Source organism: Conger conger, chromosome 2 (genome assembly GCF_963514075.1).
Source record: "Conger conger chromosome 2, fConCon1.1, whole genome shotgun sequence".
Classification (NCBI taxonomy): domain Eukaryota; kingdom Metazoa; phylum Chordata; class Actinopteri; order Anguilliformes; family Congridae; genus Conger; species Conger conger.
The window spans coordinates 24978953-24993013 of NC_083761.1; the positions used below are offsets into that span (position 1 = coordinate 24978953).

The 14061-nt window shown below is 49.2% G+C and overlaps 1 protein-coding gene across 1 annotated transcript in view; it reads left to right on the plus strand.

Annotated features, from left to right (window-relative positions):
- dnmbp (dynamin binding protein) overlaps positions 1-14061 on the plus strand; it is a 73225-nt gene that overhangs the window by 26500 nt on the left and 32664 nt on the right. The window contains exons 3-4 of the mRNA XM_061230889.1: positions 1804-1926; positions 5769-7844. Coding sequence (XP_061086873.1) covers positions 1804-1926; positions 5769-7844 — 2199 coding nt within the window. The remainder of the gene's footprint in view (positions 1-1803; positions 1927-5768; positions 7845-14061) is intronic.

A 14061-nucleotide genomic window follows, 5' to 3' on the forward strand; every position in this document is an offset into this window, starting at 1 on the left:
TTTGCTGCTGCTGGATGATAAACAGGTAGTTCACTTTCTGTAGTTTCTGTATTATTTCAGTTTTTGGTGTAATTTTTAAACTGGCCTAATTTGTGTGTGTGTTAAAGGGTATCTAGATACTTGCAGATGCAAGTTATTTTCCAGTAATCCCAAAGCCACTGATATTGCAATATTATGCTTCCAAAGATGTATTTTCTTGCTTATATCAGCCATTTTAAAGCCCACACTTAATCAGAAACATCTAAAATATCCGTTAACTATACAAATAAACTGTTTGGATCAATTGAAACATAGTCTAAAACTGAAATAATATAACTCTAGAACTATCCCTTTAATGTGTATATGGAAGAGGGCTGGATAAATTCTGACATGTTGCATACTGTATGAGATCAGCTGTCATAATCAACTGTTTTGTGGACAGTTTCCCTTTAAGACTGTGTCGTATTTAAATAAACATGACATAGTATTCCAGACCCGCTGGGCTCCACACGTCCATTCTATTCAGGTGTGGCTGCATTTCAAACCGGAATGAGAGGAGGGAGAAAGAAAGAGACAGAGAGACCTCTTTGTTACTTGAGAAATTATACTTTCAAATGAGCTTCTTAACATTTGTTGTAAATGTGATTGTGCTCTGGTGACACAAAAGATTCTTTGTCTGTCACTCCAGTTGAATTGAGAAACTAAGAGAGTGGGTGTACAGTATGATACAAGTCCGAGACAAAAATCCCATTCACATTGCCTGGAAAGGCCCTTTTTGTTGGCTTGCTCAGCTGCTGCAGCAATAAATGTCGCAAGATAAATAATAGCGTTACGCATGCAAACGTCACATCTGCAGCAATAATTGGGGCACCCACATTGGCTCTGGAGATAAGAGCAGTCGTCTGGCAGTCGGAGGGTTGCTGGTTCGATCCCACCCTGGGTGTGTCGAAGTGTCCCTGAGCAAAACGCCTAACCCCCCTGTGTGTGTGTGAGTGTGTGTGTGTGAATTGGTGAATGAGAGAAATCAATTATACAGCACTTGGATATAGGCGCTATATACATGCCGACCATTTACATCTGGTTAGCCCACTCATGGCACATATATTCTGCAAAAATAATATTAAATTATGTAAATGGCTGTAAAATGAAATCTGTTGTATTTTGTGTCAAACTCAGTTTAGTCTTTAGCTTGCATAGCTGATTAAGTTAACCATTTGAAGATAATTATTATTATAATTTTTTAAATTGTACATTACATCCTCATTAGAATGTTCAGAAGAACATTCTCATCGTATTTTTATTATTTCTCCCTTTGTAGGAGCTGTAGTGTTCAGTACGCCCTGGAGACAATCTAGCATAAAGGTTGCCAGGCAATGCAATGGGGAAATGAGGATGTTTTTTGTTTGAGAAATTGTATTAGAATAAAAGAATGCAATTTTCCCAGTTAAAAATAAAATTTTCCCATAGAACATATATCATTACTTCAGTTGTTTGTTTTACAGCCTAATTTGCTCATCTTTATCAGGGCACTGACTGTTTATTGGGAGGTAAAGCCGATGTCCTGCTGAATGGCATTCCCGGTATATTGCTATGTGCTATGCTAGCGGATTTCAACATAGAAGGCAACAACAACAACTTCAAATAAGGAAAAGAAGCATTAAATTGTTCTACAGACACAAAATTACGAGGGTCCAGATCATCTGCAGATTATCACTATGCAGGTTTCATTGTTTTTTTTTAATGTTCATAGTTACGAGTATACGGTCAGATTTGTGTACCAAATGGTCGCTTGTTGGTCATGTGATCATTTACATGTTCTTGCAGGTCAGTTTCCCAGTACCTTCGTGGAGGCAGTCAGCATACCCAGCGCTAAGCCAGGCGAGCGGCTGTACGTGTGCATCAATGACTTCAGCAGCCTGGACACCGGGAACCTGCCACTGAAGAGAGGTACACCATGACCAGTCGCTCCTCTTCATGACTGAACCTCCCAATACATCACCACATGTGATAATCCCTCATGTCTTCCTGCGTGGTGCCACCCCTCATATCCCCTTGTTTATAGCCAACTCTCCTCATACGTCCACCTCACACATCCCCCTGTTCATGACTGTATTGGATCTAGTCACCTCATACATCCCTTTGTTCATGACTGTATTGGATCTAGTCACCTCATACATCCCTTTGTTCATGACTGTATTGGATCTAGTCACCTGACACATCCATTTGTTCATGACTGTATTGGATCTAGTCACCTGACACATCCATTTGTTCATGACTGTATTGGATCTAGTCACCTGACACATCCATTTGTTCATGACTGTATTATAGTGAGTGTGGGCAGTGCGTTATAGCGTGCAGGTAGTAGCTAGATGACATTACATCAGAGTACCGAAAGTAGGCTTTCTAGGCTAGCAGCTGCCGGTCTCACTGACCGTCCAAAATGGCAACCTCTCAATTTGTGAAAGCGAGGGTGGCCAGAATGAGACCAGCTAGGTCGCCGTACATGAACTTGCTGCTAAATCACCAGCTATGTTAGCTTATTAGGCTAGTCATAAACAGCAACAAAGTGAGTTCACTAGGCTAGCCAGCTAGCTCTAATGTTAGCTATGCTGAAAATGGCAGTGACAGTCTTAATGCCAGCTAGTTTACTATGTGAGCGTTAGGGGTGATCAATTTAATTTCCTGTCTTTTGAGGCTTTCAGCAAATGCCAATGATTCATCTAGTATCTGCTCATGTCACTTCCTCCTGTTTACAACCATATGTGGTCATGGTTTTAGTTGTAGAGTAATATCCCTCAACATAACATAATGTCTGTCTTTGTGTGTGTGAGCCCACGTACGCGTGCCTGCGTGTGTGTGAGCCTGCGTGTGTGTGAGCCTGTGTGTGTGTGAGCCTACGTACGCGTGCCTGCGTGTGTGTGAGCCTACGTACGCGTGCCTGCGTGTGTGTGAGCCCACGTACGTGTGCCTGCGTGTGTGTGAGCCTACGTACGCGTGCCTGCGTGTGTGAGCCTGCGTGTGTGTGAGCCTGCGTGTGTGTGAGCCTGCGTGTGTGTGAGCCTGTGTGTGTGTGAGCCTACGTACGCGTGCCTGCGTGTGTGTGAGCCTGCGTGTGTGTGAGCCCACGTACGCGTGCCTGCGTGTGTGTGAGCCTGTGTGTGTGTGAGCCCACGTACGCGTGCCTGCGTGTGTGTGAGCCTGCGTGTGTGTGAGCCTACGTACGCGTGCCTGCGTGTGTGTGAGCCTGCGTGTGGGTGAGCCTACGTACGCGTGCCTGTGTGTGTGTAAGCCTACGTACGCGTGCCTGTGTGTGTGTGAGCCTACGTACGCGTGCCTGTGTGTGTGTGAGCCTACGTACGCGTGCCTGTGTGTGTGTGAGCCTACGTACGCGTGCCTGCGTGTGTGTGAGCCTGTGTGTGTGTGAGCCTACGTACGCGTGCCTGCGTGTGTGTGAGCCTGCGTGTGTGTGAGCCTGTGTGTGTGTGAGCCTACATACGCGTGTCTGCGTGTGTGTGAGCCTGCGTGTGTGTGAGCCTACGTACGCGTGCCTGCGTGTGTGTGAGCCTGCGTGTGTGTGAGCCCACGTACGCGTGCCTGCGTGTGTGTGAGCCTGCGTGTGTGTGAGCCTGCGTGTGTGAGCCTGTGTGTGTGTGAGCCTACGTACGCATGCCTGCGCGTGTGTGAGCCTGTGTGTGGGTGAGCCTATGTACGCGTGCCTGTGTGTGTGTGAGCCTACGTACGTGTGCCTGTGTGTGTGTGAGCCTACGTACGTGTGCCTGCGTGTGTGTGAGCCTACGTACGCGTGCCTGCGTGTGTGTGAGCCTACGTATGCGTGCCTGCGTGTGTGTGAGCCTGTGTGTGAGCCCGCGTACGCGTGCCTGCGTGTGTGTGAGCCCACGTACGCGTGCCTGCGTGTGTGTGAGCCCACGTACGCGTGCCTGCGTGTGTGTGAGCCCACGTACGCGTGCCTGTGTGTGTGTGAACCCACGTACGCATGCCTGCGTGTGTGTGAGCCCACGTACGCGTGCCTGCGTGTGTGTGTGAGCCTACGTACGCATGTCTGCGTGTGTGTGAGCCTACGTACGCGTGCCTGCGTGTGTGTGAGCCCACGTACGCGTGCCTGCGTGTGTGTGCGCACGCATGTTCACGTGTTTCTTTTTCTCACTCACCATTACTCGGCTGCCGTGAAGAAGCTTAATTTCAGCCATGTCAGGTAAAAAAATCAGTAGTTTAGAACAATAGTGCATAAGCTTGGACTCTGCTGTTGGCAGTAGCGCTCTAGCACAAATGGTTGCTTTTCTTTAGAAAGAGCTTGTGTGCCAAAAGAAAGCTTGTGTGCGTGTGTCCCCTAGTTTTCCCAGTGCTCCTACAAACATGGCTGGGTCAAAAACTTGGTCAGAACAGAGGTGCTTCTCAGACATCCTCCAACCCATGCCAGAACTCATGGGTTTTGTAAACCTTTATGACCTTTTTTTTTGTTATTATTATTTGGTCATGGGGACCAGGAGGGCTGAGTCAGAGATCGGAGGGCGTGAGCCAGGTGCGCATTAGGTGACTGGCCCCTTTGGCAACAAACTCATAGAGCGTAATCCTCCCGGTCACCACTAGGTGCCTCTGTTTGACCAGTCGTGTCTGTCGGACAGATACCTGGGAGTGAGTCAGAGGGAATGTCACGTTCTCCTCGGCTGACCTCCCCTCCCTAGCGCTCCCTCTCGGCCTTCTGTCGGCTCTTAAACTCTGAAGGCAATTTCTTTCCTGAGAGGTGACTCAGCGAGAAGGTCACATGCTTTTTGAAAATGATAAACCTCAGTTCTTCTGTGTGCCTTCCTCAGTTGAGGGATTCATGAGGTTTCCAGCGCTTGGATGTGTCCTCTGTGACATGAGGTTCCTGCATGAGGTCGGCATTCCTAAACAATGGGGGGAAAAGCCCTGCTCTGTGGAATGTGACCCCTGACCCCCCACTTCATTGTCAGGAAGAATTCTCTGTACTTTCTAGCACTTCCTAGCCACAGTACATCAATATGCATCATAATCATTCTATAAATGGGTGTTTCAATGTATTTGTTTGCTAGTTATTCTTTTTAAGTGAAAATATTCATTTAGAAAATAAAACAGTGGTATGAAGGAAAGCCTTGAGCCCTGTTTATACTGGCAGTGGCATGTTTTATTTTTGTACACACCGGTAGAAACCCAGTGAAAACACCAGGCTTGTGTCCTCTCCCTCAGCAACGTGTGCTGCTTCTCCTTCATTTAAAAGAGGCTTTCTGTAAACGGAGCACAACGCTGGTGTAGCTTATAATAATAATAATAATAATAATAATAATAATATACTTAAACTGGATAGCATCATAGGTCAAGACATTAAATTGAAAAGAAAACATTAAAATGACAGACCTATTTTCATGATGGTCGATCACATTGACACAGGTCGTAGAGGCCAGAAATGTACAGTAACTGCCAGTGCACCACCAGTAGACAGTTGAAAACTAAAAGCTAATGCTATAAAAGAAGCCCATTTTCTTTTTAACTGTATTTTTTCAGGATGAGGGGGCATCATCGTCATTAAACCATGATTTTGATCAGTATTGCATGTATTTTGTATAACATTTGGAGGATTGAGGTCAGACCAATTGCATGTAGAATCCCTGTGTATCTATAGACAGCAATTTAAGAATTTATCTTCATCTTTCCATTCTCTACTCCTCTCCCTTTCTTTTTCTCCTCCCTCTCCTCTCCTTTCTTCCTACTCCTCTCTCTGCACCTTCCTCTTTCCTCCCCTCTCGGTGCAGGTGACGTCGTGGTGGGGGAGGGCAGCGCGGATGCCGCCTGGCTGAGGGGGCGGAGCTGCTGGGGGTCGCGTGGGGTCGTCCCCGCATCCTGCGTCAAAGAGCTCCGCCTCTCCTGCCGCTCCCGCCAGCTGTCTCAGAAGGCCGCCGTCACCGCGGCGGCGAGCTCAGACCTCCCCAGCCAGGGCCAGGCCCGGGCCCTCATGAGCCTGTCGGCCCAGCTGGAGGAGGAGCTGGACTTCCAGGAGGACGACATCATCACCATCATAGGTGTGCCCGAGCCGGGCTGGTACGAGGGAGAGCTGGACGGGCGCAGGGGCGTTTTCCCCGAGGGGTTCGTGGAGCTTCTTGCTCCCCTGCGGCTGGGCGGGGCGGGGCAGGACGCAGGGCCCTATGAGATCTACGAGGAGGAGGAGGAAGACGAGGATAGGGAGTCCGCTCGGGTGGAGGAGGAAGAGGAGGAGGATGAGGACGGAGTGTTCGGGGTGGCGTTATACGACTTCCGAGCACTGGAGGCGGGCGAGCTCGACTTTGACGTGGGCGACAGGATTCGGGTGGTGAGCACGCTCGAGGACGGGTGGCTGGAGGGGAGGCTGAGGGGCCGCAGCGGGGTCTTCCCCCACCGATTCGTCCGGCTCGAGGACCCGCAGCTCACCCCCGATACCAAGGGGCAGGAACTGCCCACCTTTGACTCTACCGCTTCCCTGGAGGGCAAGGATGAGTATGTGGCCAATCACGGCCCTCCCCTGCCAGGCGTCCCCCACGGCGACAGACCCGATTGGAGCATCCAGGAGGACCACACGGTCTGGGACCTGGACTACTTCGAGCGCCGCGGTGGCGGGGACAGGAAGTGGGCGGACAGCAGCTTCCTGGACTCAAAGCCAGCTGATGCGAGAGGGCGGCCGGAGTCGGCGCGCAGCTCCTGGGGTGGGGCCGCCCTGACGCCGCAGCGGAGAGACCTGCAGAGAACCAGCTCTGCCAGCCCTACGCCCCCATCAAAGCCTCGCCTCCCCCCCCGCCCCAGCCTGCACTCTCTGAACAACAGGTTGTCCTTCGGTCGGAAAACGGGAAGCAATGTGGGCGACTCTGAGTCGCCCCCGGCGCCCTCCACCAGGACCCTCAGCCTCGAGTTGGCTGGCCAGAATGGGCAGAGCAACGGTCGGAACGTTGCCCGCGACGACTCCTTGGGCTGGGGCGAGAGGCGGAGCCCCCGCAAGGTCGCCCGCCACTCCAGCGTCACCGACTCAGACTTGTTGCTGGGTCGCACGGGCGAGCGGTTGGCGAAGCCCACGGGACGGAGCTCCAACGGTCTCTCCGGCTCCTTCACCCTCGAGAGCCTCTCGGCCTCTGCCCGGGACCTGGACGCCGAGCTTTCCCAGCAGCTCGCCGAATTTGAGAAGGGATGCCTGTTCGGCCCGGTCGGGGACGGGAGCCAGGTGGGACCCAGGGACGGGGCCGGCGGGCTGCAGATATCCCGCCACTTCTCCATCCTGGACTACAGCAGTGAGAACGACATCATCAGGGGCTCCTCTCACTCCCCCGTGTGTCTCCAGACTGAGGTCCCGCCCTTCTTCTCCACCTCCTCTTCCCCTTTAGAGAGGCGGAAGGTTCTACGGCCTCCCCCGCCTCGCCCGAGGGTCATCAAACCACAAGTGTCCCGGGCCTCTTTACTCGGGGGCAACCATGGGCCGCCACTCTCCTTCCGACCCGCGAGGCCCGCCCCAAGACCTCCCCCACCCTGCCTGCGCCGGGACGGCTACGCCCCCAGGACCCAGCAAGGGGCCGACCATGCCTTTGCAGCGCCGGAGGATGAGGAGCAGGAAGAGGTGGATCTGGAGGCTGAGGAGGGGCTGGAGGTGGATGACCAGAGGGCCCTGGAGAGAGAGCAGGAGCAGTATTCACTCCTCCGTCTGCAGGAGGTGGAGCGGGACATGGAGGTGTACTCCAACACCATGGAGGAGCTGCGGCTCATGCTGGAGGAGGAGGAGGATGAGACGGCCCGGGCCCAGGCCCTGGAGAACCTGGAGTTCTGCACCTACACCCTCGACACGCTGTCCCTGGAGCAGCAGCAGCTACAAGGTGAGAGGCCACCTTCATCCTCACACTGATCTCAGATCAGGTCGTTAGAGACCACCTTCATCCTCACACTGACCTCAGATCAGGTCGTTAGAGACCACCTTCATCCTCACACTGACTTCAGATCAGATCATTAGAGCCGCACAGTGACCTCAGATCAGCTCATTAGAGACCACCTTCATCCTCACACTGACCTCAGATCAGGTCGTTAGAGACCACCTTCATCCTCACACTGACCTCAGATCAGATCATTAGATCCACACAGTGACCTCAGGCCAGCTCATTAGAGACCACCTTCATCAACACGCCAACCTCAGATCAGATCATTAGATCCACACAGTAACCTCAGATCAGCTCATTACAGACCAACTTCATCCTCACACTGACCTCAGATCAGATCATTAGATCCACACAGTGACCTCAGGCCAGCTCATTAGAGACCACCTTCATCAACACGCCAACCTCAGATCAGATCATTAGATCCACACAGTAACCTCAGATCAGCTCATTACAGACCAACTTCATCCTCCCACTGATTCCAGATAAGAGGCCACCTGAATCTATACTGTCCCCAAGGATTAGCAGATAAGAGCAAGGTTTCCATAGGTCCTTTAAAATGTTAAAAGTGTTTTTTAAATTTGGAAAATGACGGTTTTTGAATGTTCTTAGACTTTGCTCAGGGGGGACTGGACCTCTCCTCCTTATTCCATAGTTATAATATATTGTCCGATGAAAATGAAAGCAAATGTGAATTCAACCACAACCTTGTGACTGTAGCAGTAGCAGTGCATTGCACCCAAATTCTCAATGGGATTCACTTGTCAAGTCACCTGTGTGTGTTCCTGGTGTGATCCATCATTAGTCACTGGCTAGAATTAGATTGGGTGTGGCGGGAACGGTGCCATGGTCTGTGATTGGAGTTGGCATGGCAGCAACAGCGTGTTGGGCTCTGTCCTGAATTGTGTGTGCGCGTTTGTGTGTGTGTGTGTGTGTGTGTGTGTGTGTGGATGCACATGTGTGTGCATGCCTGCTCTTCACAATCAGGCTACTGTGGAATCATGGCACTGCAGGTCTGGTTTCTGGCTCTGTCCCGCTCCCACTTCTCCACTGAACGCAGTCTGGATAATGAGATAATGAGCCCTTATCTCAGATCAGTCAGCAGTGTCACTCGGCTGAATGCATGACCAACTGAAAGCAGTCAGTTCCAGCGTTGTACTGATCTCAGACCAGTCAGCAGTTGGGCTGAACGCGCTAATAGTGAAAGCAGTCAACTGGCATTGGCCATTTTTTGGGTGGTCATAAACTGAGGGGTGGGGCCAGGGTTGGTTGGTCATACAGTAAGGGGTGGGGACAGGGTTGGTTGGTCATACAGTGAGGGGTGGGGCCAGGGTTGGGTGGTCATACAGTGAGGGGTAGGGCCAGGGTTGGGTGGTCATACAGTGAGGGGTGGGGCCAGGGTTGGGTGGTCATACAGTGAAGGGTAGGGCCAGGCTTGGGTGGTCATACAGTTAGGGGTGGGGCCAGGGTTGGGTGGTCATACAGTGAGGGGTAGGGACAGGGTTGGTTGGTCATACAGTGAGGGGTGGGGCCAGGGTTGGGTGGTCATACAGTGAGGGGTAGGGCCAGGGTTGGGTGGTCATACAGTGAGGGGTGGGGCCAGGGTTGGGTGGTCATACAGTGAGGGGTGGGGCCAGGGTTGGGTGGTCATACAGTGAGGGGTTGGGACAGGGTTGGTTGGTCATACAGTGAGGGGTGGGGCCAGGGTTGGGTGGTCATACAGTGAGGGGTAGGGATAGGGTTGGTTGGTCATACAGTGAGCAGTGGGGCCAGGGTTGGTTGGTCATACAGTGAGGGGTGGGGACAGGGTTGGTTGGTCATACAGTAAGGGGTGGGGACAGGGTTGGGTGGTCATGCCGCTAGCCTTCCCGGGGAACCATGTGAGGGTTTTTAGCCGCCGCGTGTCAAGGAGGGCCGGAATGTTGCCCTTGCCGACCAAACCTTTCACATGTACGTGCAGCTGGGATCCTGCATTCCGCTGGGCCCCCCCTGCTGTGGCCCGGGGTGCTTTTCCGAGCCGTCAGTACCGAGGCACGGCCGCGCGGAGACGACATGGCCCGCTTCGGGGCTAAGGCGCGGTTATGGGGCGCGTTGGTGCGCCCCATCATCCAATTCTCCGCCCTCTTCGGACATGTCCTCAGCAGGGGATCCAGGCGGGCACCAGGTAGGGGGGGAACAATATGGGGGAGCCCTGGCTGGTGGGGAGACTTTTAGCACTGTTAAATAGTTAGTGCAGACAGCGGTGTGTGGGGGCTTTGAAAACAGGGCTCACGGTCTCTGCTTCCCCATCTCATACCGTATTGGCTCTTGTAAAACCTCACTCAGCGGGAGAAGCTGGTGCTTGACACAGGTTTGTGTTTTTCTGTACAGCAGTGTAGCCGGAAAGCTAACCGATAATGAAGGGAAAGTGACTGCAGGACATGACTGGCGATGTTTGTGTTACGCCTCAGTGCCATTTCTTGGTCTTTCAGGCCTGGTGTGTAAACTTTACACTGTAGGACACACACAAATACACACACAGAAACACACACACTCTCACATGCTTACTCTTATGTACAGACACAGACGCATACACAGTACATGTACACACGCTCATAAACCCACTTATTCATACACAAACACACACACACATAACACAGATGGTGTGGACTTACACACTTTCACACACTTACTCATAAACACAGGCACACAGAATACACTCTCTCACGACACACTTTTTCATACACACAGACAAATGCAAGCAGACACATGCACAAGGGTGGATAAAGTACCCCAAAATTATTATACCCAGAATAAGTTCAAATATGAATATGTGTACTCTGTGAGAAATCTCACTCAATTACAAGTATTTAGCTAAAAATATACTTGAGTGAAAGTAAAAAAAAAGTCTACTTAAAAAGTAAAAAGTAAACTTTTGAATTACTAGGGATATAATACTGAAATTAAGGGACAGAGGGCACATTTTTTTTAGGCATTGAAATTTGCTTAGTGTTATGTTAGATCACCTCAGTCAAAGTTTATGACTTTTTACTGTTTACCGTGCGCAACAATTCCCGAAGATTGTTGGAATCTCCCTGCAATGTAATGCCGCAGATAACTGAAAGGTTTTGACACTCAGATCTGGACTTTGAGTTATATTTAAACTCACTAATGTACAATAAATCACATTAAGATGCTAATATTTGCTGGCTGACATGGGCAAGAACAGCTTACCTTAACGTTAAGGCAAGCTAGCTATGGTGGCATTTCTTCACCTGCAGCAGTGATTAAATGAAATATACTATACCTATTCAGGCGTTGCACAATAAGCAATCAGAATGGGTGTGGCGGGTTCATTGACCATTGATAAGGGTTTGATTGGCTGTTTTAACTAAAAACAGGGATTGGCCTAAAAAAAAAAGAAAAAACGTTTGGAGTGGACCTGTGAAATCGGTAATGATTACTTTGGAGGTGTTGATTTAAAATCTATGGAGTAAAAAGTATGATATTTTTATCTGATATGTAATTGAGTGAAAGTACAAGTATACAAACTTAAAAATACTCAAAGTAAAGTACAAATCCCCAAAATAGTACTTAAGTAGAGTAAATAAATACAATTACCCAAGTACTTTCCACCCCAGCACACATGCACACACACTCACAGCTGTACATACACAGATAAGCTCTCTGTGTATCAGAGACTGTTGGGCATTTTTATTATTGTCCTATCATTTCCAACCGTGAAAGCAAATTAAAGCACAAAACCGTGTAAAGGATTTTTATTTACCTGAAACTTCAGCGCAACAGAATGGCGACAATTGACCCGAGACCTGTCTGATGCATACAGAGCACTGCAAGTGAATTCAGCCAAATGGATATCAGATATGTCGCTTGCTTGTCAATGATTAAAGTTACAAATGGAAACCCTCTGTCAGCGTGAAGGTCACAAGTGTAGTTTCATTACATGCCCAGAGTTGTAATAGCACCCTATCTTGCCAAGCAAAACCCAGCGCTGGAATATTCATGTACAGTATGTTTTGCTTGCACTCATGCCTTTGTGGAGAGTGCCCTTCAACACTGATCCAGGAACAGCTAGCTGTTGCTAATCCTGTCCTCCGCTGCTTTGTGCAGAAGAGCTGTAACTGATATGTGGTCAGTTCCAAGTGGCAGCATCTGAGAGTATTTCATTATGTTAAGGGAAATGGAAGGCAGATATTTTTAGTTCATATTTAACCATAAATAGGAAATATGTCATTTTCCTCTGATTTGCTTTTTTGACATGTTCGGTACTGGGGAGGCGGTTGATGATTGTCATTACACCTGTTTGTTTTTTCCTGGCATGGTATTTTGTTAGCATTTCTTCTAATAATCAGATCTGACATGTTTATTGAAATGTGTCAAAGTCACGCAGTGAAGAAAAAGCGTACATTCCTCTGCAAGTATTACAGTACAAGAGTGAGTAAATAGAGTGGATAAATACAGTGAGTAAATAGAGTGGATAAATAGTGAGGGAATAATAAAGTGAAAGAGTGGCAAACACCAGTCCAGTGTGGTGAAATCTGTGCAGGTGTGGTTTACGAGCGACTGCAGGGTTCAAAGTTTTCCCTGGCCCTCTCTCTCTCTCTCTCGCTCTCTCTCTCTCTCTCTCTCTCCCCTCCCCTCCCCTCTCTCTCTCTCTCGCTCACTCTCTCACTCTCTCCCCTACACTCTCCCTTTCTATCTTTTATTCTGTCCCTCTCTCATTCTCTCTCACTCACTCTCTATCTGCCGCTCCCTCTCTCTTTCTGGCTCTCTCTCTCCCTCCCTCCCCCCTCCCATACACTCTTTCTCTTTTATTCTCTCCCTCTCTCATTCTCTCTATCACACACTCTACCTCTCACTCGTTCTCTCTCCCTTTCACTCTCCCACTCTCTTTCTCTCATTCTCTCTCTCGCACTCTCTTTCTGCCCCTCCCTCCCTCTAGTCATTCCAGTTCTTTGTTATCTCCTGCTAGCCAGATTCTATTCCCGGGAACCATGTCTGCCCCTGGGAGAATACATCCCACAATGCAAGGGGGCAGGGGCAGGTTCTCTAACAGGGACATCTTTGTATCTTTTTAAAAGAGAAAATGTAATAATGTGATAAGATAAGCTTTAAAAACACCCAGCACACTTTAAACTCCCCTCATAGCTGTTCTAATTTTCAGCACTGTTCAAAAATAACATTAATAATCTGATAAAAGGTGTTTTTTAGTGATTATTTTTATTTAGTGGTTTTAAACTGCCTTACATGTAAGAAAGCAAAAGTAGTATTTGAAGAGGCTCCCACAGACACACTTCTTAACTATCTTAGTGCAGAAGAAGTCCTGACTTGTGCTGCCTAGATTAGGTGTGGACGTGTCCTGAGCTGTGTGCTAGTGAATGAGTGAGTGTATCAGCGAGCGTGTTTGGTGAACTAGCAGCGATTGAGCAAACAGTTACTGTTTGGCCTTTTGTGCGATTGTTTTTTCTGTAGAATAGTGAGGAGGGAGAGCAGCATGATTCCTGTGTTTTTAAGCAGACTCTTTACATCAAAGGCCTGGGTGAAAATCACAGACCTCCATGACAACCTACACACGTAGACATGCACACAAACACACACCCACACACAGACCGACACACATGCATGCACACACACACACACACGCACAGAGACAGACACACACACCACGCATGCACAAACACACACACACACGCACAAACACACACACGCACGCGCACACACATACACACACATGGACATGCAGACGCCCGCACGCACACACACAGACACACAGAAACACAGACATGCACACACAAGCACAAGCACACACACACAACGCCACGTATTAACACACCAGAAACTGCATTACAGTTCTCATTTTTACTATGTCATTCACACTCATGTTAAATATCGCACACAAGTATAGTCTTAAGTCAAATTGACACACTCATTGTTTACATTGGGCTTGGGTACATTACAACCATGGTAACCCACAATTTTTCATAATAATAATGAGATTATTTATTGTTTAACATTGTTTATTGTTTTGCATATAGCCGTTTTCATGGTCATGACTGTGTGGCCATCCCAGTTAGGATCGGCCATTCCGTGTCATAATGCTGGCTACACATCAGTGAAGAAGGAGGGGTTTCATTTGGCAGTTAAATTGGGAGATGATGAAAAA